At 41.5% G+C, this 22,706-nt stretch overlaps 1 protein-coding gene across 2 annotated transcripts in view; it reads right to left on the bottom strand.

Annotated features, from left to right (window-relative positions):
• The window catches only part of LOC111044901 (cAMP-regulated phosphoprotein 21), a 182,091-nt gene that overhangs the window by 24,628 nt on the left and 134,757 nt on the right, over positions 1-22,706 (bottom strand). For both annotated transcript variants that reach the window (XM_039442476.1, XM_039442475.1), the window contains 2 exons: positions 3,485-3,610; positions 2,006-2,129 (listed from right to left, as the gene is read on the bottom strand). In XM_039442476.1, the coding sequence (XP_039298410.1) occupies positions 2,006-2,129; positions 3,485-3,610 (250 nt within the window). The remainder of the gene's footprint in view (positions 1-2,005; positions 2,130-3,484; positions 3,611-22,706) is intronic.

The raw sequence follows: 22,706 nt of genomic DNA, 5'->3' as shown, positions 1-22,706 counted from the left end.
GTAATGGCAAGACAAAAGGTGACATAATATCGTTCGCAGGTGATACTGCTATATTTTATGAAGGAGACAACGATGCTATTCTCAAAGAAAATATGCAAACCGATCTCGGGCACATACATAAGTGGTTCACTAAGAATAGGCTATTGTTGAATGCTAAAAAGTCATTCTTAATAACATTCATTCTGATATTAATTATAGCCTCTGTTATCACAAATTCAGCTGTTCTGAAAGGCAATTAACCTGCCAATGCGATTGATTGAGTACTTTATTTATGTAGATTACAATATATACTGGCTTATACACTTATATACAATAACTTACAATACAGCAAAATTATAGATGAATTTACATGATATGGACTAAGAAAATTATTATTGAACTGTATATGATATGAAAAAATCAATTTGTAATAATATAGATAAAATTGTTATGCATCTACATAAATTGGCGGAGCTTTGGACATATCAATGTCCATTCTTCGGAAAGAATATTCAAAATATCCTTCCCACTAACTCTCTACCAAAACGTTAATTTCATTAATTCGACTAAGGATTTATTTATAAATGGAAATATTGTAAAAGTATTAATTAATATGAATATTTAAGAGAAAAAAACAGAAAATTAATAAAGTGAAATAATTATATAGGTAGATAATATCAAATCATTGATTAATAAAATGGAGTAGGCTGAAAGTAGATCAGGGTAATCAACTTTCAGTAATATACAGCAGTATGCAGTAGATAATTAAAATAGAGCAGTGAGAGCTACTTTGAAGGATTTCATTTTATCAATTGATAACATTGGAATGTTCTTCTAATTTATTCTATATTATTTTTGTTCTTAAATTTTCGATTACAGTGAAGATTTCTTTTGTTTTTTAGGATAAGAATAAATACTGTCTATAATGGTATCAATGGCTAAGCACCTAATTAAGATTTAGTTGATTTATACAAAATATGTACAAAGACTGTATCCTGAATGCAACCTGCACGCAAACCAAACTCATAAACTATATTTTTCAACTTTTTCTTCTTTTGATGTTCAACCTGAATATTTTTAAATTTTTTGTTTGTGTAATTACCTTTTCTCTTCCATTTATATATTATAAAAATATTGTTAATGCCCAATACAGGAATACCTTTAGGGCATTCTATGTTAAAATTGTATTGATTTATTCATGTAATATTGTATTTTTATTTTTTCAATAAAGTTCTCAAAGTTTCAATAGATTTATAACTAAAATATCATACGAAGACAAAAAGTGTAAGTTGAAATTTGAAAAAATGTTCTAGTGAATATTCAGTATTTTTATTTTATGAAAACAATATTATCAGTATAACTATACTGGAAAGGCCAGATTCGATGTTAGTAGGGCAACGAAGTTATTGTTTTCAGAGTGGTAGCCTATAATATTAAAAAAATAGTTGAATTGATCATATTTCATACTGTAGAATATGATAGGCCTACTTTTTGAACTTGAAAGAGGAAATTACCGAAGCAACGAGTAAATAATTTTTACTTTCAAGGCTTAAAAATAGTGAGATAGTTATCATATTCCATGAATTGTAAGCATAGGAACAATACATTTAGTATGGTTTGATAATTATTTTAAAAGCAGAACACTAGAATTGAGATTAAAACCAGACGTTTATTTTTACTCTTAAAATTATTTCAAGTTGCCTGCAACACTAAGACCCGGTCGCACAAAAACCGGTTAAATTTTAATTATAATTATTATTCGTCCAATTTACCACCCATGGAATATGTCGACAATTTATCCAAATCAAGTCCTATTTCAATTGTTTGATAGCAAAAATACATAAAATATATACATATCGTGATTAATTACACGAGAGCCAATCAGAGAAGGCGTTCTTGAAAAAGACTTGAGAAAACTTGGAATTAATCACGGTTAAATTTTAACCGGCTTTTGTGCAACCAGCACTAAAACTTACATTGAAAGGAAATTTTTATGTTTCTACTGAACGATGCATAAGGTACGAACCTGGTCTCTCTGGGGGGTATGGCTGATAGGCGGGGGACGGTGGAGGGCCTGGCTGATTAAACCGAGGTGGCGCTACTTGACTAGAAGCGGGAGCATAGTACAAGGGTACTGACTTATTCTGTCCCTGGAAAGTATACAATTAAATATAAAGTGAAATAACATGATTCAGATTCATCAACATGATTCATCACACTAACATATGACACGTTATGGGTACAGCTGAATTTTCACGCTAATATAAAATGGTGGAGGATTGATCGTATTTTGTATGATTGTTTGCATTTTGAGTTCAAATCACCAGCTGATCTAATTCAGTTTGAATTTGGACTATGTCCTACGAACCTATGTTCTTTGTAATATTAATCACTGACATGAAATTAAACTTGCAGAGTAACGTGTCACAAATTAAAACATCAATATATGAATAACATATACGAATACTTGAATGACATTTGCCATTCATTCGTCTCCCTGACAACCAATCGGCTGCAAGTAACTTATCATAGCACATCTCTTATGAGTAACACAACACCTAACCTCCTCTTGTAGGAGATACAAATAATCTCCTATCAACTTTTGGAGTTGAAAAATTTCAAAATTCTCTCTTTTTCATGTACAGGAAGTAGTAGACAACCAAGCTTTAATCAGCTCATCATAGGACATCTCTTATAAGAAACACAACACCTACTACTCTTGTAGTAAATACAATATTTTATCCTACTAACCTTTCGGAATTGAAAAATTTCCAAAATGTCTCTTTTTAATTTACAAAAATTAGTAAAGGAAGAATGTTACTTATTGAATATGAAATAAGTGATTATGAATCGAATATGAAATATGACTACAGATACCGAAAACATCAAAATCAACACCAAATACTTGAAGATGGTAGCAAAATGTAAAATAATATGGGCTATAATTGAATAATTATTAACTAAATCATTTGCACAATTTATATTTCCTGTATTCTAATACTTTTTAATTTGTTTGTTGTCGACTTAGGCTCAACTCTCACTTACGTGACTAAGGTCGAGAAAAGACTCGACTCTAGTCGAGAGCATGTGTTTCCAAATGGTGACGACGCGGAGACTTGAATCGACTGGTCTGAGTGTCACCATTTGGAAACACATGCTCTCGACTAGAGTCGAGTCTCTTCTCGACCTGAGTCGCGTAAGTGTGAGTTGAGCCTTATAAGAATAATTGTGAAACCAATAAATAAAATAAATATCAATTGACCTGACTGGCTCACGTCTGGTGTCAAGAGTCCGGTAATTAATTTTAGGGCCTCTGACATAACTCAACGACCGTTGTTAGGCAGTCTGTACTGACAAATTTACGTGTCATCCGAAGCACGGGAGTGACCTGAGGAAAATATCTTGTTGTTTGAACCGGGGATCTACGTTTTACAAAGGCAGCGTCTAAACCACTCGACTACGGCCACACCTTGTGAAAAAAATGTATTGAAATAATGTAAATCACCTGAGGCATTTGAGGGTAAGACCAGTAGATGGCTGGACCCGCCCTATTATCAGCATTATGTGTTGCTGTATTACGAGATCCATCCATGTTGACACCCATCATATAACCAGATAAGTCAGTCATCTCCTAAAAAAAAACAAGGAATTATTGTGAAAACTATTGAAATAGTATTTTTTTGCAACGCTAATGAATCATATAGGATATAGAATCCAAATGACTTGATCTTGGAGTTTTAATTATTTAAACAACGATTTTTGCAAACAAAATGGTAAAAATGATTTGAGAGGTGTCAGAGAATTGGATGTCACTCTCCTTGTTTGATAAGAGGAAAAATCTCTGAACAATACATGATCACAATTTCCAGTTTCCAGTCGTAACGTAGAACACATACAGGACTTTGGAAACAAAATTAATATACAACTGAGAGACAAGAATTTGACACAGAAAATGGATGCTCATATCTATTCACATTCTTACCAACACGCACTTCAACCTACTTTCTGGACTAGTATATGAATAAAAATTCGGAGGAGGAACAGTTTTGGGCTCTGCCTGTTGGTCCTCCCAAATCATTTAAATGGATAGTTGTTTATAATTGAATTGATTATTATATCTTTTCAGCATTATGATTGATTTCAAGTTAATGATATCATGTGAAGTCCCAGAAGTTTATACCATAGCTATAGACTTGAATAAAGCTATATAGAGCTACAAAATTGACTAAAGCCCAACTATCTAAGAACATTCACAGGAAGAGTTTTATTAAAATTGTAGAACTTTCTTGAGATGGTGAGCAGGTTGAATTAGATATGTGTTGCGACGGTGAGATATTTATAAACTATTACATCTGAATAAATGGTGCGGTAAAACTGACTAAAAGGTTTGCTTCGATTGTCAGATGCCACCTGCTTGTTAGTTTGAAAGCTTGTCATCACATTGTCAGTTTCGGTTCATCAGCTGTGATAGGGTTACAAATTTTCACATAATCCGTTTTTGTTTATTATTCAACTACATTTCATTAGTTAACATGGTTTGGACCGTTGCTCGTCATGTTTTTGCCATACTCACCTATTAAAAGATGGAAAGATTAGTCGCGATCGCCAAGTCTGTGATCGCTACACAACTAGGTAACCGAAGACTGTTCAACTTTCCACCGTTCAACGGTGTTCCTACTATCACCATTCGGCCCTGGGTTTGGTGGTCGGAGGTAATTGGTACACTAATGTCAAAACATAGTGGAGCGGCGAAGGTAGAGTTTAGCAGAGAAGGTAGCTGAGTGTTGAAAAGAAAAGCCTGTTGCCACGTAGTGAATTCGTAAATAATGAGAGGAATTTAATAAAAGGATATTTGGAGCGACCAAGCGCCGATTATCTATACTGAAATCTCGTTGATCAACGGTCAACTTAGCCACTGGGCTATTGCACGTCTAAAGGGACCTATAGACGAACAACTTGGTAATACAAATCAATGAACGAGTCGAACTATCCTGTCAACGAAGGCAGCTATGCAGACCGACTGAACTTGAAAACTACAAAACAAACAATTGAACATGAACATAAACAATTAAGCATTAGAATGCGCCAGTAGACGGGGAAGATTGAACCGAACTACTCAGCGCCAAACTCCATTAAATTCAAACGGCGTCAACATATCCCCGACCCTGAAAAATTAATTTTCAGCCAAAGCTGGAGACACAAAAAAAATCCGCAAACCCACAAAAAACATGCTAGAAAAAACCAACACCAAGTAAAAACAAAAGACCAATAAACAAAATGTGTGAACTACACACACAAAACCAAAAAAAAAACTTGACGAATACAAGGGTATGGGAGTGTATAATGCTCATTGAGTTGGCAATGGATACAGTTTTGTAGCCGGCCGCTTATAACGTCCATTAACCAACCGCACTGTAGCCACCCTTACAATTCCGTCTGATCCGGGAAATACCTCCTCAATCACACCCATTGGCCACTTCAAAGGGGGAAGATTAGGCTGGTCCACTATCACCACCATTCCGACTGTGAGTGACGCTGTATTTTCACACCACTTCTGTCTGACCTGTAATTCGTGTAGGTAATCCTTTCGCCATCTACTCCAAAAAGATTGAACCATTTGGCTGACTAACTCGAAACGATTCAAACGATTGATTGAACATTTTTCGACATCCTGCATAAGAAGATATTTGAGAGGTGTCAATGTCAGGAAATGTGCGGGTGAGAGTGCTAGTGGTTCGCGCGGATCTGAGCTCAATGGACAAAGGGGTCTTGAATTCAGCACGGCTTCGATTTGTACTAATACGGTGTTTAACTCTTTGTAGGTCAACAACTGTTTCCCAATCACACGGAACACGTGTAACTTAACTGACTTAACGTTCGCCTCCCATATGCCACCAAAATTAGGACCACCTGGCGGTAAAAATTTCCATTCAATACGATACTCCGACAACTGATATGAGAACATTTCTTGAAAGGCTGCTGAATTCAGTAATTGTGACAATTCTTCGTTGGCACCAACAAAATTCGTACCACAATCGGAGTGCATCACACGACAGGGCCCATGACGCGATAAAAATCGCCGGAAAGCATCCAAAAATTGAGGCATTGATAAACCTGACACCAGCTCAATGTGTACTGCCTTTGTCGCCATGCAAACAAACAAACATATGTAGGCTTTAAAGATGAAAGGACTCCTGCGCCTAGCCATGGTTATATTTATTGGACCTGCATAGTCCACTCCACATTCTTGGAAGGGTTCACATGACGTGACTCGACAAGACAGTAGGTTACCAATTTTGGGTGTGATCTCTCTTGGACTACTTCGAAAACAGATATTACATTTATGAACACGATTACGAATTACTGTACGAGCGGACAATATCCAGAACTTCTGTGTAATTAGTGACAACAATAAATGAGGCCCTGTATGACAGTTTGTTTTATTATAGTGATCAATCAACAATGTGACAAAGTGATCTGTTTTCGGTAACACAATTTGATGACAACTATCAAACTCAATGCTCGCATTCTGCAAGCGACCACCAACTAGAATAAGCTCGCTATCTAAAAAGGGGGATAACCGCTGAAAACGAGTAGGACAATCTTTTACATTTTTCAATAAATTCAGTTCTGATGAAAAATGAATTTTTTGAATCACTCTGCACAAATACAACTCAGCTATCTCCAAGTCCGAAGTTCCTGGTTTCGGTAATATTCGTACAGCCTTCAAAACAATGACAACAACATGCAACAAATAATTATAGTTGGAACAGCGCTTAATCAGACGATAGATTACATTATCAGACAAATTTTCTGACTCGAATACAGTCAATACAGTGTTCTTTTTCGCCTCTGGCAGATTTTCCAGCACAACGAATTCCGTATTAACCGGCCAATGACTCTCATCCATAGACAACCACTCAGGCCCCGTCCACCATTAATTGTGCTCTACAAGGTCGCGCGGAGTCAAGCCTTTCGACAAACAATCCGCTGGATTCTCCACACCTGCTATGTGCATCCAACGATCGATCAGAAAATCTTGAATCCGGGAAACTCTATTTGCGACAAAAGTTTGCCACCGAGATGGTGATGCTCTAATCCAATGAAGTGTAACAGTGGAGTCTGAAAACGCTAACAACGATCCACTTGACAACGTTTGCGAATTAACAAAACAGTAGTGTTCAATAGCTCACTCAGAAGGACTGCCGCACATAATTCCAATCGTGGTATAGAGACCGTCTTTGAAGGAGCTACTTTAGACTTAGCACACAATAATGAAATCTGAGTCGAATGATCACTACTTTGAGTCTTCAAATAAATTACAGCACCAATTCTGAAGCATCACAAAAACCAATCAATTGTATGGGTGAATCAGATGATACTCCAACTTATCTGGGAATAGACAACTTTGAAAGGCAATTAAACTCTCTTTGACAATTTTCCCACAATGTTCGAATCTCAATAGGTGCAATTTCATCCCAATCTAGACTTAATTTCCACAATTTCCCTATTAGACATTTCAGAAAAAAGTCAAAGGAGCTAGAAGACCAAGTGGATCAAATATTCTCGCAACAGTGGAGAGTATGTTACGCTTTGTTGTGTCATTCTGTTCTGAATTCACGAGAAAGTTAAATACGTCAGTACTAGGCTGCCATTCAAGTCCCAAAATAGTCAATGTACTAGCCTCAAATTCTTTTCCGAGAGAGGATTTTTCGCTATCCAACATTTTCGACAACATTTCCGGAGAATTTGATGCCCACTTCGTCAATTCAAAACCTCCCTTTCTAAACAATTCTTTACACTGATGATAGAGCGCGTCTGCTTCATGTAATGATGGAACTGACGTGACTAAATCATCCATGAACATAGAGCATGGGATTCTTTTCTCTGCGATCGGAAAATTTTCACCCTCTTCTTGTACTAATTGATGTACTGTTCTCAGCGCTAAATAAGGCGAGGAAGTGATACCAAACACTACACAATTCAACTCGTAAATCTCGACTGGGTCATCAGGAGAAAATCTCCATAAAATTCGCTGAAAACGGCGACAAGACTCGTCAACAACAATCTGACGATACATCTGTTTTATGTCCGCTGTTAAGGCTATCGCGAAAAGACGAGAATACAACAACAAAGAGAAAATATCCGTCTGCAATTTTGGTCCCACATGCAAGACATCATTCAGAGATAGGCCAGTTACCGTTCTAGCACTCGCATCGAAGACAATACGCAACGGTGTACTTGTACTGTGAGCTTTAACAATACAGTGATGAGGAATGTAATATCCCTGTTTATCTGACTGATCATTCACTAAAGACATATGACCCTGCCTTAAATAGTCAACCATAATTTCATGATATGCAATTTTTACACTTTCAGAACGAGCAAGACGTTTTTCTAAGTTCAACAGTCTTCGTTTCGCCATTGAGAACGAATCTCCTAGATTATCAGACGATTTCAAAAACGGTAATGATACCACAAACCGACCAGAGTCCAAACGACGAACCGACGACTTAAATTGATTTTCACAATCAATTTCGTTCACAGTGAGAGAACTCTTAGCCTTAGGACATTCTTCAATTTCCCAGAATTTTTGTACAAGATTATCCAATGATGGATTACAAACAAACAAACAACTATCATCTCCATCATTGTCTAATGCGTTCACAACTGGTGCGCGGCCCATCACAATATGACCAAACACACTGTTGACAGTTTTAACTGGACCTAAACGTTCAGTAGACTGTTATCTTTCAACAATTCTGGGATCAACTAGGTGCCAATAATGCCATCAATATAACTAGGTAAATAATATTGTGTATCAGCAAGATCAAGACCCTTCAAATACGACAATTTAGATCTGTCTACTCTTCGAGAAGGCAATTTATCGACAATATGATTTACAACCAAAGCTTGCATAGAAAAAGAAACAGCTGGCTCTGTGAGAGAGGAAAGCATAGAGGCCGTTTCACCCCGCACCGCTCTCGACCCACCGCCGAAACAATTAACTGTTGTCGCCAGACGTGTTATCGGCAATCTAAGTCGTTTACAAGTTTTTGTAGTAAGAAAGTTACACTGACTCCCAGAATCTAACAGCAATCTAACCCTACCACGATTTCCCTGTCTACTCAAAACAGTAGACACTACAGTAGACAACAACACAGTTGATTCAGCATTCTTATTACTGTCATTGACCTTGGTCGAACAGTTGACCTCTTCCTTGTTTACATTATTAACATCGCCCTGAGACGATTTTTTATTAAAATCGAAATGCAATAAGGAATGATGCGGCTTTTCACACTGGTGAATAAGCACACGCACTATACTAGTACATTCACGAACAGAATGAATATTAAGCAAACACTTGAAACAGCATGATTTGTCTTTGACATAACGGAAACGTTCCCACGGTGACAATTTCAAAAAAGAACGACAATCAAGTAAGCTATGAGTACCTTGATTACACTTCAAACAATTTGACTTTTCACGAACATTACCAGTCGAAGTCATCTCTGATTGAACCGCCAAAATCTTAGAATTTGACAAGTTGTTGACTGGCTTCACACCACTTGATAATTCGAATTTATTATTTTTATGACATGGCAATGACTTGTACTGTCTTTCAACGAAGTGTACGCTATCTTTGTAAGTAGGGAGGTGATGTTGGATCTAACACTTTCAATCCCTGGTACAAAAAAATACAATCCTCCAAACCCTCATTTTTTACCAGCTTCAAAGCTGTAATATAATTAAAAAATCTATCTAATATCGATGCCAAGCCCACCTTTCAAGCCCCCCTAGATTCAACCTTCAAACTTTTGAACTGAAATATTTCATCTAAATAAGAATCTATCTGAGATCTAGGGTCATTATAACGGCTAACCAATGCATCCCAAATACTTTTGTAATTAGTGGCTATAGGTAGAAGATGTTTACAAATATTTGCGGCCTGAGTAAGCTTTGAAACTAAATACTGAACCTTATGTTGATCTGATAAAGTGGAATTGTCATGGACTAATGATTTGAATAATTCAAAAAACGTAGACCATTCAGCCTGACGTCCACTAAAATTTGGCAATTGAATTTTCGGTAATAATTTATTGTTGTTCATTAGCTACACTACTTGCTGAAACTGTCAGTGAAGCTGTTTGTGTAGTTTCTGATTGTTTTTTATTTTTTTTGACTGTTTTATCGATAAATGCAATCATATCTAAATGCGAGTCATTCAATTTAGGGACATATTCTGGGTCTACACTCATTTCTAACTCGTTAATCTTGAATTCAATACTATCATAATCAGCAACTGTAGCTGGAATTAATCTAGCCAGAGTAAAAACATATTGAGCTGTTTTCTGATCAGATACATTTTTACACAAATCAAATGTACGCTGCATTCTCTGATATAATTGTTCTAACTTCGCCCTATGAATTTTCAACATTACAGGAAGAGTTTTAGGATCTAATTCTTCTTGCGTATTCATTTTGAATAACTTTGTTATCACCAACGATAAGATAGTGATGAACAAACAACTTATCTGTAGACACGATCCTACTGATAAGTACAACAAAGTTTAGCGTGTCTGCTCTACGCTCATGAACTTGTCGACTACAATACGAACAAACTACAAATGCATATATGAGAATTTGAGTACAATTTAGGCCAATACACATCACGGGCCGGTTAGGATCAACAATAGCTATACAAATTTCTGATTAAGTGGTATCACGTACACCCTGAGTAGATTCAGAGGTGGGTGATTGATACCCAGGTGTTGCTCCTGGATGACTTAGCTCAGTCGTAATGTGGGCGGGGAAAGGAGGCAAGTCGAAGTTCCTCTTCTTTCTTCTTTGTGCCTCAGCTGGCGTGGACAATACCTCCTGGTGCTTCTGATGGCGTGAAGGTCGCTCTCTTCTCTTATGACACCACTTCGAGGTAATTTTGTATTGGCCTTAGGGCCTCGGTTCCGCTCCAGTATAGTAGGAAGAGGAAGGATAGACAGGAAGGACGGCAGCCAACGGGCCGCTGTGCCCGGAGAGGATAGAAGGATAGGGACGGCAGCCACGGGCCGCTGTGCCCTGGAGAATGGAAGGCTAGGGACGGCAGCCAACGGCCGCTATGCCCTGGGGAGAATAGAAGGTTAGAGACGGCAGACGACGGTCCGCTGTGCCCTGGGGAGATGGAAGGATAGGGACGGCAGACGACGGTCCGCTGTGCCCTGGGGAGATGGAAGGATAGGGACGGCAGACGACGGTCTGCTGTGCCCTGGGGAGATGGAAGGATAGGGACGACACACGACGGTCTGCTGTGCCCTGGGGATGGAAGGATAGGGTCGGCAGATGACGGTCCGCTGTGCCCTGGGGAGATGGAAGGATAAGGACGGCAGACGACGGTCCGCTGTGCCCTGGGGAGATGGAAGGATAGGACGGCAGACGACGGTCCGCTGTGCCCTGGGGAGATGGAAGGATAGGGACGGCAGACGACGGACCGCTGTGCCCTGGGGAGATGGAAGGATAGGGACGACAGACGACGGTCCGCTGTGCCCTGGGGAGATGGAAGGATAAGGACGGCAGACGACTGTCCGCTGTGCCCTGGGGATGGAAGGATAGGGACGGCAGACGACGGTCCGCTGTGCCCTGGGGAGATGGAAGGATAGGGACGGCAGCCAACGGGCCGCTGTGCCCTGGGAGGATGGAAGGTTAGGGACGGCAGACGACGGTCCGCTGTGCCCTGGGGAGATGGAAGGATAGGGATGGCAGACGACGGTCCGCTGTGCCCTGGGGAGATGGAAGGATAGGGACGGCAGACGACGGTCCGCTGTGCCCTGGGGAGATAGAAGGTTAGGGACGGCAGACGACGGTCCGCTGTGCCCTGGGGAGATAGAAGGTTAGGGACGGCAGACAACGGTCTGCTGTGCCCTGGGGAGATGGAAGGATAGGACGGCAGACGACGGTCTGCTGTGCCCTGGGGATGGAAGGATAGGGACGGCAGACGACGGTTCGCTGTGCCCTGGGGAGATGGAAGGATAGGGACGGCAGCCAACGGGCCGCTGTGCCCTGGGAGGGTGAGAGGATAGGGACAGCAGTCAACGGGCTGCTGTGCCCTGGAAGGATGGAGGGTTAGGGACGGCTGCCAACGGGCTGCTGTGCCCTGGGAGGACGGGAGGTCAGGGACGTACGGCAGCCGCCAGAGGCGGTAAGAATCGTCTCTATGCGTGGAAGATGGTGCGCCATCGGTACCCTCCTTATCTCCGCAGTCAGCTAGCTTTGCTGATAGCCGAGCGTCTTTCAATAATATTATTAATTTTTTTCTTGTCACAATTTTACTTCGTGACACCCCACTCCTACTTGGGGGGGGGGGATCAGAGCCCTCTATGGCACCACCTTAAAAGGCGTGAGCCATCTAGGCATCACCTTAAGAGGTGAACACCTCCCACGCATCACCTTTAGAGGTGTATGCCACTCACTATGAGACGCCTGGTCTACGGGTACATATTTACATCGCCCATCTGGAAATCGGACTTTTATGCGTGGCTTGCCGGCCCGTTTGCGCTTACCAGGTGTCGAGACTCGGTGACACAACACTGGATTCTTATTCCTTGAGAGTCCTGGTTTGGGATCCTGGGACTGTGAGACTTCCTCTTTGACAGTCCAAGACTGTGTTTGCTCTTCTACATCCATATCAGTTGAGGAGGGTATTGACTTTTCCACATCCATGACAGTAGGGGGTGGTGTAGACTCTTTCACATCCATGACAGGGGAGGGTGGTATTGTCTTTTCCACCTCCCTCTCGGAGTTACCACTTGTGTTGGTGGCTGGGGCATGAATCGTGGCCCGCCATTCAGAGTCAGTCATCTCATCCCTGTGATCCATCACTATGTTGCCCCAGGATGCTTGCCTTTGAATATATGACAACTCCGCCTTGCTATCAATCAAGGAATCAAGTTTGACTCCATTCAAACCAACCTGCATGAACATCCTTCTGTTGCGACTCTTGTTGTCCTGAGAATCAGAATCTACAGCTGATATTGTTGGGACTGCTGTTGTCTTAGTCCCCAATAAGAGAGATCGCAACATAATTCGCTGACTTGTAGGATTCAATTGGGGAGGATCCCACTCTACCTCTCTCGTGAATGTGTGAATATTCACTCTGTTTTCACGCATAAATTCCATGCCTAATAGCAGCTCTTGTCCAAGTCCTTCCATTATTGATGCCGCTAGTGGAACTGTGATTTGTTCTATAGTTACATTAGTCATCACCTTCCCATTCAATGGGGTAGATCGTCCATCAGCTAATATTGTGCAGTGACATGTAGTTTCCTTCCGTATCATCCCTATTTTCTGGAGGACTTCATACACATCATTAATCATATAATTTAGCTTCGGCGCCGGTATCCAGCAATGCCTGACACTTTTTACCGCCGATTGTCACGGTAATAAATATTCTGTTGTCCCTTGATGACTTTACTATCACAGGAATCCTCTGTGCCGTACGTATCACTGCTGTCTTGTTCGGAATTTTATTCTCCTTTTGAATCACAGACACATTTGAGTGCTCTCTTCCCGCATCTTTTACATGGCAGGATTTCAGGACAGTGTGATCTCCAGTGCCCCTGTTTCTTGTATTGCCAACACATGGGTTCAGACTCGCTAAGAGAGGGTCTGTTACTTCTAGGGGTTATCACTGTCCCGACCTTGGGTCCTGTAATCGTTTTTGTGTCCTCAGTCTTGTGAACTCTCGAGTTCTGTCTATTCTGTTTCTCCTCTGCTTTGATTTGTTCATACTCTTTCGCGAATTTTTCTAACTCGTCGATACTATGAACATCTGATTGCCGAATATACAATTTGTACCGTGGGAGAAGATTTTTATACACTCTCTGTAATTTATTCTCGTCTGTGAAACCTCCTTGTCGCCTCATGAGTGTCAGTACCTCTTCGAGAAATTCGTCACCTTCCCTTTGCTTCCTTGCCTGAATTAGATTCTCGAGGTCCTCCTCATAGGTAAGTGGGTAGTAGCGTGATCTGAAATCTGTCACAAAATTGTCCCATGATTTCCACTGGTCACGACGATTATGCATCCATAGGGTAGCTTTACCAACTAGTAATTCAGGTAGCATGACTAGTAGTTGGTTGCCAGTGAGCCATTGGCTTGTTGTAGCTCGTCTTGCCTTTCTAAGAAGCTGGGAGCATCTGATTGGCCGTCGAATGACAGTCTCCAGCTTCTTACTTTGTCACATACCGCCCCTGGGTCCATGAGGGGGTTGTGTGGATGTTGGTTCCAACTTCAGCATGAGTACCTGTTGCTGAGTGTCCAGATTCCTCACTGCTTCTGCTCACTATTCCGGTCTTGGGCTGGGATAACGTACAGCCATCTTCTTATGTTGTTCTACTAACAAACTTCTCAACTCAGCAAGTGTTCAGATGACACTATGCCCCAATCTTGTAGAAGATTAAACGCTTCATCCTTTTTCAATCTATAGATCCAGGAAACTCTGGGGTTGGTTATAACCTTGAGGTTTACGTCCTCGACCGACTGGTCCTCTGTCAGCTCCCGGAGTTGAGCATCTAAATCAGCCTCATCCTCTTCACTCATGATTCTTACTTCGTTGCCTCGTGCCCCACGTTGGGCGACAATCTATCACGTACACCCTGAGTAGATTCAGAGGTGGGTGATTGATACCCAGGTGTTGCTCCTGGATGACTTAGCTCAGTCGTAATGTGGGCGGGGAAAGGAGGCAAGTCGAAGTTCCTCTTCTTTCTTCTTTGTGCCTCAGCTGGCGTGGACAGCACCTCCTGGTGCTTCTGATGGCGTGAAGGTCGCTCTCTTCTCTGATGACACCACTTCGAGGTAATTTTGTATTGGCCTTAGGGCCTCGGTTCCGCTCCAGTATAGTAGGAAGAGGAAGGATAGACAGGAGGGACAAGAGCCAATGGGCCGCTGTGCCCAGAGAGGATAGAAGGATAGGGACGGCAGCCAATGGGCCGCTGTGCCCTGGGGAGAATAGAAGGTTAGAGATGGCAGACGACGGTCTGCTGTGCCCTGGGGAGATGGAAGGATAGGGACGGCAGATGACGGTCCGCTGTGCCCTGGGGAGATCGAAGGATAGGGACGGCAGATGACGGTCCGCTGTGCCCTGGGGAGATGGAAGGATAGGGACGGCAGACGACGGTCCGCTGTGCCCTGGGGAGATGAGAGGATAGGGATGGCAGACGACGGTCCGCTGTGCCCTGGGGAGATGGAAGGATAGGGACGGCAGACAACAATCCGCTGTGCCCTGGGGAGATGGAAGGATGGGGATAGCAGACGACGGTCCGTTGTGCCCTGGGGAGATGGAAGGATAGGGACGGCAGCCAACGGGCCGCTGTGCCGTGGGAGGGTGAGAGGATAGGGAAGGCAGCCAACGGGCCGCTGTGCCCTGGGAGGATGGAAGGTTAGGGACAGCAGATGACGGTCTGCTGTGCCCTGGGGAGATGGAAGGATAGGGACGGCAGACGACGGTCCGCTGTGCCCTGGGGAGATGGAAGGATAGGGACGGCAGATGACGGTCCGCTGTGCCCTGGGGAGATAGAAGGTTAGGGACGGCAGACAACGGTCCGCTGTGCCCTGGGGAGATAGAAGGTTAGGGATGGCAGACGACGGTCCACTGTGCCCTGGGGAGATGGAAGGATAGGGATGGCAGACGACGGTCCGCTGTGCCCTGGGGAGATGGAAGCATAGGGACGGCAGACGACGGACCGCTGTGCCCTGGGGAGATGGAAGCATAGGGACAGCAGCCAACGGGCCGCTGTGCCCTGGGAGGGTGAGAGGATAGGGACGGCAGCCAACGGGCCGCTGTGCAAAGGTTAGGGACGGCTGCCAATGGGCCGCTGTGCCCTGGGAGGATGGGAGGTTAGGGACGTACGGCAGCCAACGGGCCGCTGTACAAGGACGGGAGGTCAGGGACATACAGCAGCCAACGGGCCACTGTACAGGAGAGGAAGGTTGGGAGCGGAATGCTGTGGTCTAAGGCTCGTCCGGCGTTTATATACTCTCCCAAAGTAGAGGGGATGGAGTTTTGCCGCCGCCAGAGGCGGTAAGAATTGTCTCGATAGTATCATCCACAAGAAATGCTTTAGATGGGGAGGGCCCTCTGGAACCAAGGAATTCAGAATTAGTAGACAAGCTATTTCCTCAACAAGTAAAATATCCAGGTTCGATGGTCTTTTTTCCTATTACAGTCTCAGAGGTCAAAGCAACAGCCATGTCAATGAAATCAAGAAAAGCTCCTGGATTGACAATATTAGAGCTGAGTTGTTGAAGAGTATGATAGAACACCTGGCTGACGTACTGACGTATTTATATATCTAAGTCTGAGCTCTGGTATTTACCCTACACAACTAAAAACTGCAATAATCATACCATTATTCAAATCAGGAGATAGAAAAAACCCCAACAACTATAGACCCATTGCACTTTTGTCAGTTTTTGCCAAATTATTGGAAAGGCTGGTACGAGTTAGGCTAGTTAGTTTCTTATCAAAGAATAAATTTTTCAGTAAAAATCAATTCGGTTTTCAGAAAGGACGTAACACTGAAGATGCTATGCTCAAACTAACGTCAGAAATATACAATGGTGTGAATAATAGTAAAAAATGTGCAAGTTTATTTATTGATATAAGGAAGGCATATGACACAGTAGAACATAAAATTCTAATAAATAAAATGAATAACGCGGCATAAGGGGAGTATGTAACAAATGGTTTGCAAGTTTCCTTGCGGACAGATCGCAGCAAGTGAGAGTAGGTGACGCATTAAGCTCCAAGAGATACTCATCCTGTGGCGTTCCGCAGGGATCAGGATTATCAGCCGAATTATTCCTGATCTATATAAATGATTTGTGCGAAGGAAACCTTATTGGATCGCTGACAGCATTTGCTGATGACACAGCTCTGAGCTACTGCGCTGAAACTAAGACTCAGCTGACCCAAATGATTACAAGCGATGTACGCCGTTTGAACCTGTGGTTTCAAATTAACTCCCTCGAGATCAACGCTAAAAAGTCAAAAATTATCGTCTTCCAACTAAAATCTAAAGCAGAAAACACACAACCTCTAGCTATTCCTCTCATACCGATAAGTGCAAAAATCTTGACATAGACTGCAACTGTGACAGAATTGAGGAGTCTGAGTCTGTAAAATACTTAGGCGTAATAATCGATTCCAAGCTCAGCTGGGCACACCACATACAAAAATTGAGAGAAGAGTTAAGGGTGACATGTAGAAAATTATATTTCATCCGCAAACTCTGCCCTAAGCACTTGCTGAGAACGCTATATTTTGCACTTGTCGAGAGCAGGCTGCAATACGGAATAACGGTTTGGGGAGGTGCATACTTTTCTGTTTTAAAACCAATCTTAACTGGGCAAAAATACATAATTCGCACTATAGCAAACAAACCTCGCTTAACAAGTTCACTGCCGCTGTTCAGGGAATGGGGCCTTTTGCCTTTGAGATACCTGTACTTCTATAAAGTATTACTAACTTTTTACAATAGGAGTGGACACCTTGTCAATCCACGGCGGGAAACTTGTGGACTCCGTTCAGCGGGAAATCTACTTCCCCCAAAACCAAACAAAGAATGCTTTCGTAGATTTTATTCCTATGTAGCCCCTAAAATATTCAACAACATACCAATCGTGGCAAGAAAGCAAACATGCTATCATAAACTCAAAAAAGAAATTAAAAATGGCTGTTAACAATGGATGAGATCGAAGACCTATTAAAAAAAATAGTTAAATTCACAAGCTAAGATTGCACCCATAAGCCACAATACACAAACAGAATTATAATTAAATAATAAAGCTTGAAAGGTACGGAACGAGCTATTTTCTTTTCTTTCTTTCTCACGCTTGCTTTTGTTTTTGACAATAACTGGCAGAGCCGCTTTTCATCATTCATCTCTCTCTTTTCATTTTCAACATAGATTAATGTTCATTGTCATAACCTCATTCTTCATATTCTCTTGAAAAAAAAACTTTCAGTTTTACACTACAATATTCTACTAGACATAAGGTAGCACTGTCTCCATCATTCACTTTCATTTTTTATTCAAATATTAATACTTTTGTAAAAATTCCGACTGTAAGCTCTTTTGTTAGAATATTTACATTTCATGGTTTAAGTTAATTTATTTTTAATTGATTGCATCAAATAATTATACAAATGGACTTTGATGGCAACTCCCAAAATAGAATTTTTCTCGGGAGTGTCTTCTCAATAGAATAATTATTTCTTGTAGTAATGTTGTGTTTGTAATGAATGCTTATTGAGAAATAAAATTATTATTATTATTATTATTATGTGCGGAAGATGGTGCACCATCAGTACCCTCCTTATCTCCGCGGTCAGCTAGCTTTGCTGATAGCCGAGTGTCTTTCAACAATATTATTAATTTTTTTCTCGTCACAATTTTACTTTGTGACAGTGGACTGTAATTTTAATCGATTTAATATTCAATATATTCTGGCAGAAAAATACTAATGAATAATCCATTCATGATGCAATGAAAAACTATTATTAAAACTTACCCTGGCTGATGATCTATGCTGTAAGTCAGAGTGATTTTTATCTATAGGTTTGGTTGGTAAAAAGGTAAAGGAAAGAATTAAGGAATAGAGAAATGTAAATAAATCACTTGACCTCTGATGATTTATGATGTAGCCAGGCACTGCAGAGAGTTGTTGAATCATGTATGGAATTCTGCTTCTCAATTTTACTAGGTATTAATTCACTACCGTACTACTTTCGATATAAAAAATACTCAAATTCTCACATGTACTTTAAAATCAATTATTACTACCTACGATCGGAGACACGGAATTACAATTAATAATTTCCGATCAAAATACAAATCAACGAACGAGTCGAACTATCCTGTCAACGAAGGCAGTTATGCAAACCGACTGAACTTGAAAACTACAAATCAAACAATTAAACAATTATGCACTAGAGTGCGCCAGTAGACGGGGAAGATTGAACCTAACTACTCAGCGCCAAACTCCATTAAATTAAAACGGTGTCAACACAAACAATAAATTATATTTTTCAATAATTTCATGATGAATTTTTATAATTAAGATGAAATATTTTGTTGATCAATTATTTAATTTACATTGTTAAAAGACGATCTGGCAACAGAGCAAAGCGAGAAAGAGATAGTGCTATCCGCTTTGTTGAATGACAGACACTGATAGCAATATCATTGATAATCAAACACTGCCATTATAACGTGGACATCTCTATAGACTCCATCGGCACATGACCGACGTCACCGACCCGACTCTGGACGCCAGGAAAGGACTTGGATACCAAGCGACCCACGGTGACCTATAGTGGTCCGTTAGAGGTGCTGCCCGACCTCGCTTGGACTGGATTTGGGCCGGAAAGGGACAAAGAGAGTTGCTAGACCCCAGCGGCACGAGACCGATGTCCCTGATACGACTCCGTACGGCAGGAAAGGATCTTGGCTCCAGATGACCTGTAGCGACCCGTATAGGTTCACTAGAGATCCTACCCGACCTCGCTTGAACCGGATTTGTAACAGGAAGGTACAAGGAGTGGTGTGTGACACCAGCGGCACGGGACCGACGTCTCCGGAACGATTCCGGATGGCGAAAAAGGACTTGGGTACCGGAAGACCAGCTAGGAGGACGAACCGGACACAGCCTGATCCGGAGGCAAACCGGAATGAGGGACGAAGGCTCGATTTAGGTCCGGAAGACACCTGGCGAACATTACTGACAAGATTCGACCTGTCGCCGTACGCTACAACTACACGGTGACGAATGCTGCTACTGTCCCATCAATCCTAGCTACTCAGGCAGTCAAAAGTTCAAAAAATCTGGTGTGGTACTAGTAGGCAGGAATAGCATGAGCTGTGAGATGCGCGAGAGGAGAGATAATGGAGTGAGAGTGGGGAGGCCACTCGAAACTAAGAGAGGGGAGGTGGCTGGAGCTTGTTGAGACGGAAAGGCTCACTGTCGCCTTTCCTACTGCTTATGCTATTAGGCCTATGCAAACCGGAGCGATGTACACCGTACGGAGGTCAAGTTGAGACTGAGTCAAATGCTTCCCCCACCACTAAAATTCTCTCTCGGGCTACGGCGCATCTTGAACTTAGAGCTCATGCTATTCCTGACGGGCTGTACACTCACACAACTTTCCTTGCTCATTGAACGGTAAGCCCCATTCTTAAACGAGAATAATTCAGGGGAATAACATACGGACGATTGGCGGCAAAATATTTGAAACTACGATCAGACTTCTGTATATGTGTATATATAATATTGTTTTCAGAGTACTTTTTCCTTTGTGTAAATTGTGAAATTCGATGATTTTTTTGAAAGTCGCCAAAACAGCTGTTCTACAGATGAAATATCTCGTCGAGAGAAAATCGTGGAAAACATGTTTTTTTTATTAATTATCCGCCATTTTTCTCAAGAATATTACGGAGCTCCTGAATTTTTCCCAGAATTGAGACTCATGTCAGTTGATAGGGCTTATAAATAGCTATCCATGGTATAAATTTGAAGAAAATCGTTATAGCTGTTTACAAGAAAACCGTGAAAAACATGGTTTTTTAGTGATTATCCGCCATTTTTCTCAAGAATATTACGAAGCTCCTGCAATTTTCCCAGAAATGAGACTCATGTCAGTTGATAGGGCTTATAAATACCTATCCATGGTATTAATTTGAAGAAAATCGTTAGAGCCGTTTTCGATAAAACCGTGAAAATATGGATTTTTTAGTAATTATCCGCCATTTTAAATTCAATTTTATTGAATTTCTTATTGTCGAATCGTCATGGTATAAAGACCTTAAATTTAATATTTCAAGTTAATCGGTTGGTTAGGAATGGAGTTATCGTGTTCACAGACATACACACATACACACACACACACACACACACACACAGACACACACCCAAAAAATCATGTTTTTGGACTCAGGGGACCTTGAAACGTATAGAAAACTTGAAATTAGGGTACCTTATTTTTTTGGAAAGCAATACTTTCCTTACCTATGGTAATAGGGCAAGGAAAATAAAAAAGGGTAGAGTCTCCGTCCTGTGAGAAGAAGACCGTGGTGTACCTGGAGGACACCACCCGGTGCCGGAAGGACAAGGAACATCACGAGGAGGCGAGCCGTGCCCAAGAGGCCGCTCACCCGGCTGTTCTAACCACCGGTACATGCTACAGCGGCCAGCAGACACAACATTGATTATCTTCACCTTCTCGCTCTAGCCGTCCCATAGCATAGCTTGTTAATCGGACATGACTCTTATTAGGCTAGTTACACACATCAATTTTTGGATGTACAATTTTTCGCCGAACTTATAAATTCTATAAGATTGAACAGATGGTGTCAAACAGATAATGTTTGTCAGGTTCCGTTTGATCTGATAGAATGCAGGACGGAAAAAATCAAACGTTCAAAAATCGATGTGTGTTGTGTGTAACTGGCTTTACAAAGACCGTGAATAGTGTCCCCTACTACCAGGGCGAACCTGGAAACGCAAGTAGGGGAAGGTGTGGGCCAAATACATACTCAGAATGTAATTAAATCTGTCAAAGCATATTATGGATCAGCGAAGATAGGTAGGGTACAGGAAAGAAGGAAGCGGAGGCATTCAGATATGATATGCATCACTTTTCAACACTCTCAGCTACCTTCCTCGCAACTTCCCTCTTTGGGAATATTCAGAAGAAAAGGTTTTCATTGGCCGCCCTCACACTTGAGCAATGTTGGAGCACCGGGTTATTGACAAAGTGAATGTCATACAATATACTGCGATATGTGCAAGAGTCTTCAACTATTCATTGATGCTAACGTACGCCATCTTCAGGATATTTAAAAAAAAATCCAATTCGACCGATCGAGAAAATTATTATTTTTTCGTTAAACAACCTGAATGACTTTTATTGTTCCTTAAAACTGCTTGGATGGTTCTGCACTGTACCTTGTATTTTATTGCATCAGTTTGACTGACAAGGTCATAGTAACAGTCATTGCATCTGAAATTTCAGTGCAGAAAGAAATTGTCATTATCATGTTCAGTATATGTCGTCACGAAGTGAATTCGTAAATAATGAGAGGAGTTTATTAGAAGGATATTTAGAGCCTATAATCTATCATTCGACTCGTGGGTCAACGTTCAACTCAGCCACTGGCTCACTGCACTTTGACGCAGCGGGCTGCTTATCCCAACTCTCAGTAGGATAGCCGAAGGGCAGTCTAGTTTGAGAAACCCCATGATGTGATTGGATGAATGATCACCCCGACACATATTATTATAGTGGGGTATCATAATTAGGACTAAGTTTATTATTAGCAACTTTTGTATCTATATTGTAATAATTATGTATATGTTTTGTCAATAAACTCCTCTGGTTGCAATTCATTGCCAATTAGAGAAATTTTTATAAGAGCAGGGCCGGTTTAAGGGGTAAGCAAAATACGCGATCGCGTAGGGCGCCAACAGAAGGGGGCGCCTAAGCGCTCTCCAATGTTCAGTATTAGAATTGGGAGGAGACTAGAGATTGAAAGTCAATTGCCAAATAGTAGGAGTACTGGAAAGGAGTTGGGGTAAATCATATACCGAGGTGGGACACTTGTGCATACTCCCACTACTTGATTTATTTCTATTCCCAGATAATTACTGAACTCGTCTGTTGAGCACCCCTCTGTCATCT

The sequence above is a fragment of the Nilaparvata lugens genome, chromosome X (genome assembly GCF_014356525.2).
Source record: "Nilaparvata lugens isolate BPH chromosome X, ASM1435652v1, whole genome shotgun sequence".
NCBI classification, from domain to species: domain Eukaryota; kingdom Metazoa; phylum Arthropoda; class Insecta; order Hemiptera; family Delphacidae; genus Nilaparvata; species Nilaparvata lugens.
The sequence above is the reverse complement of the archived record's forward strand: the minus strand, read 5'-3'. Positions and strand labels throughout refer to the sequence as shown.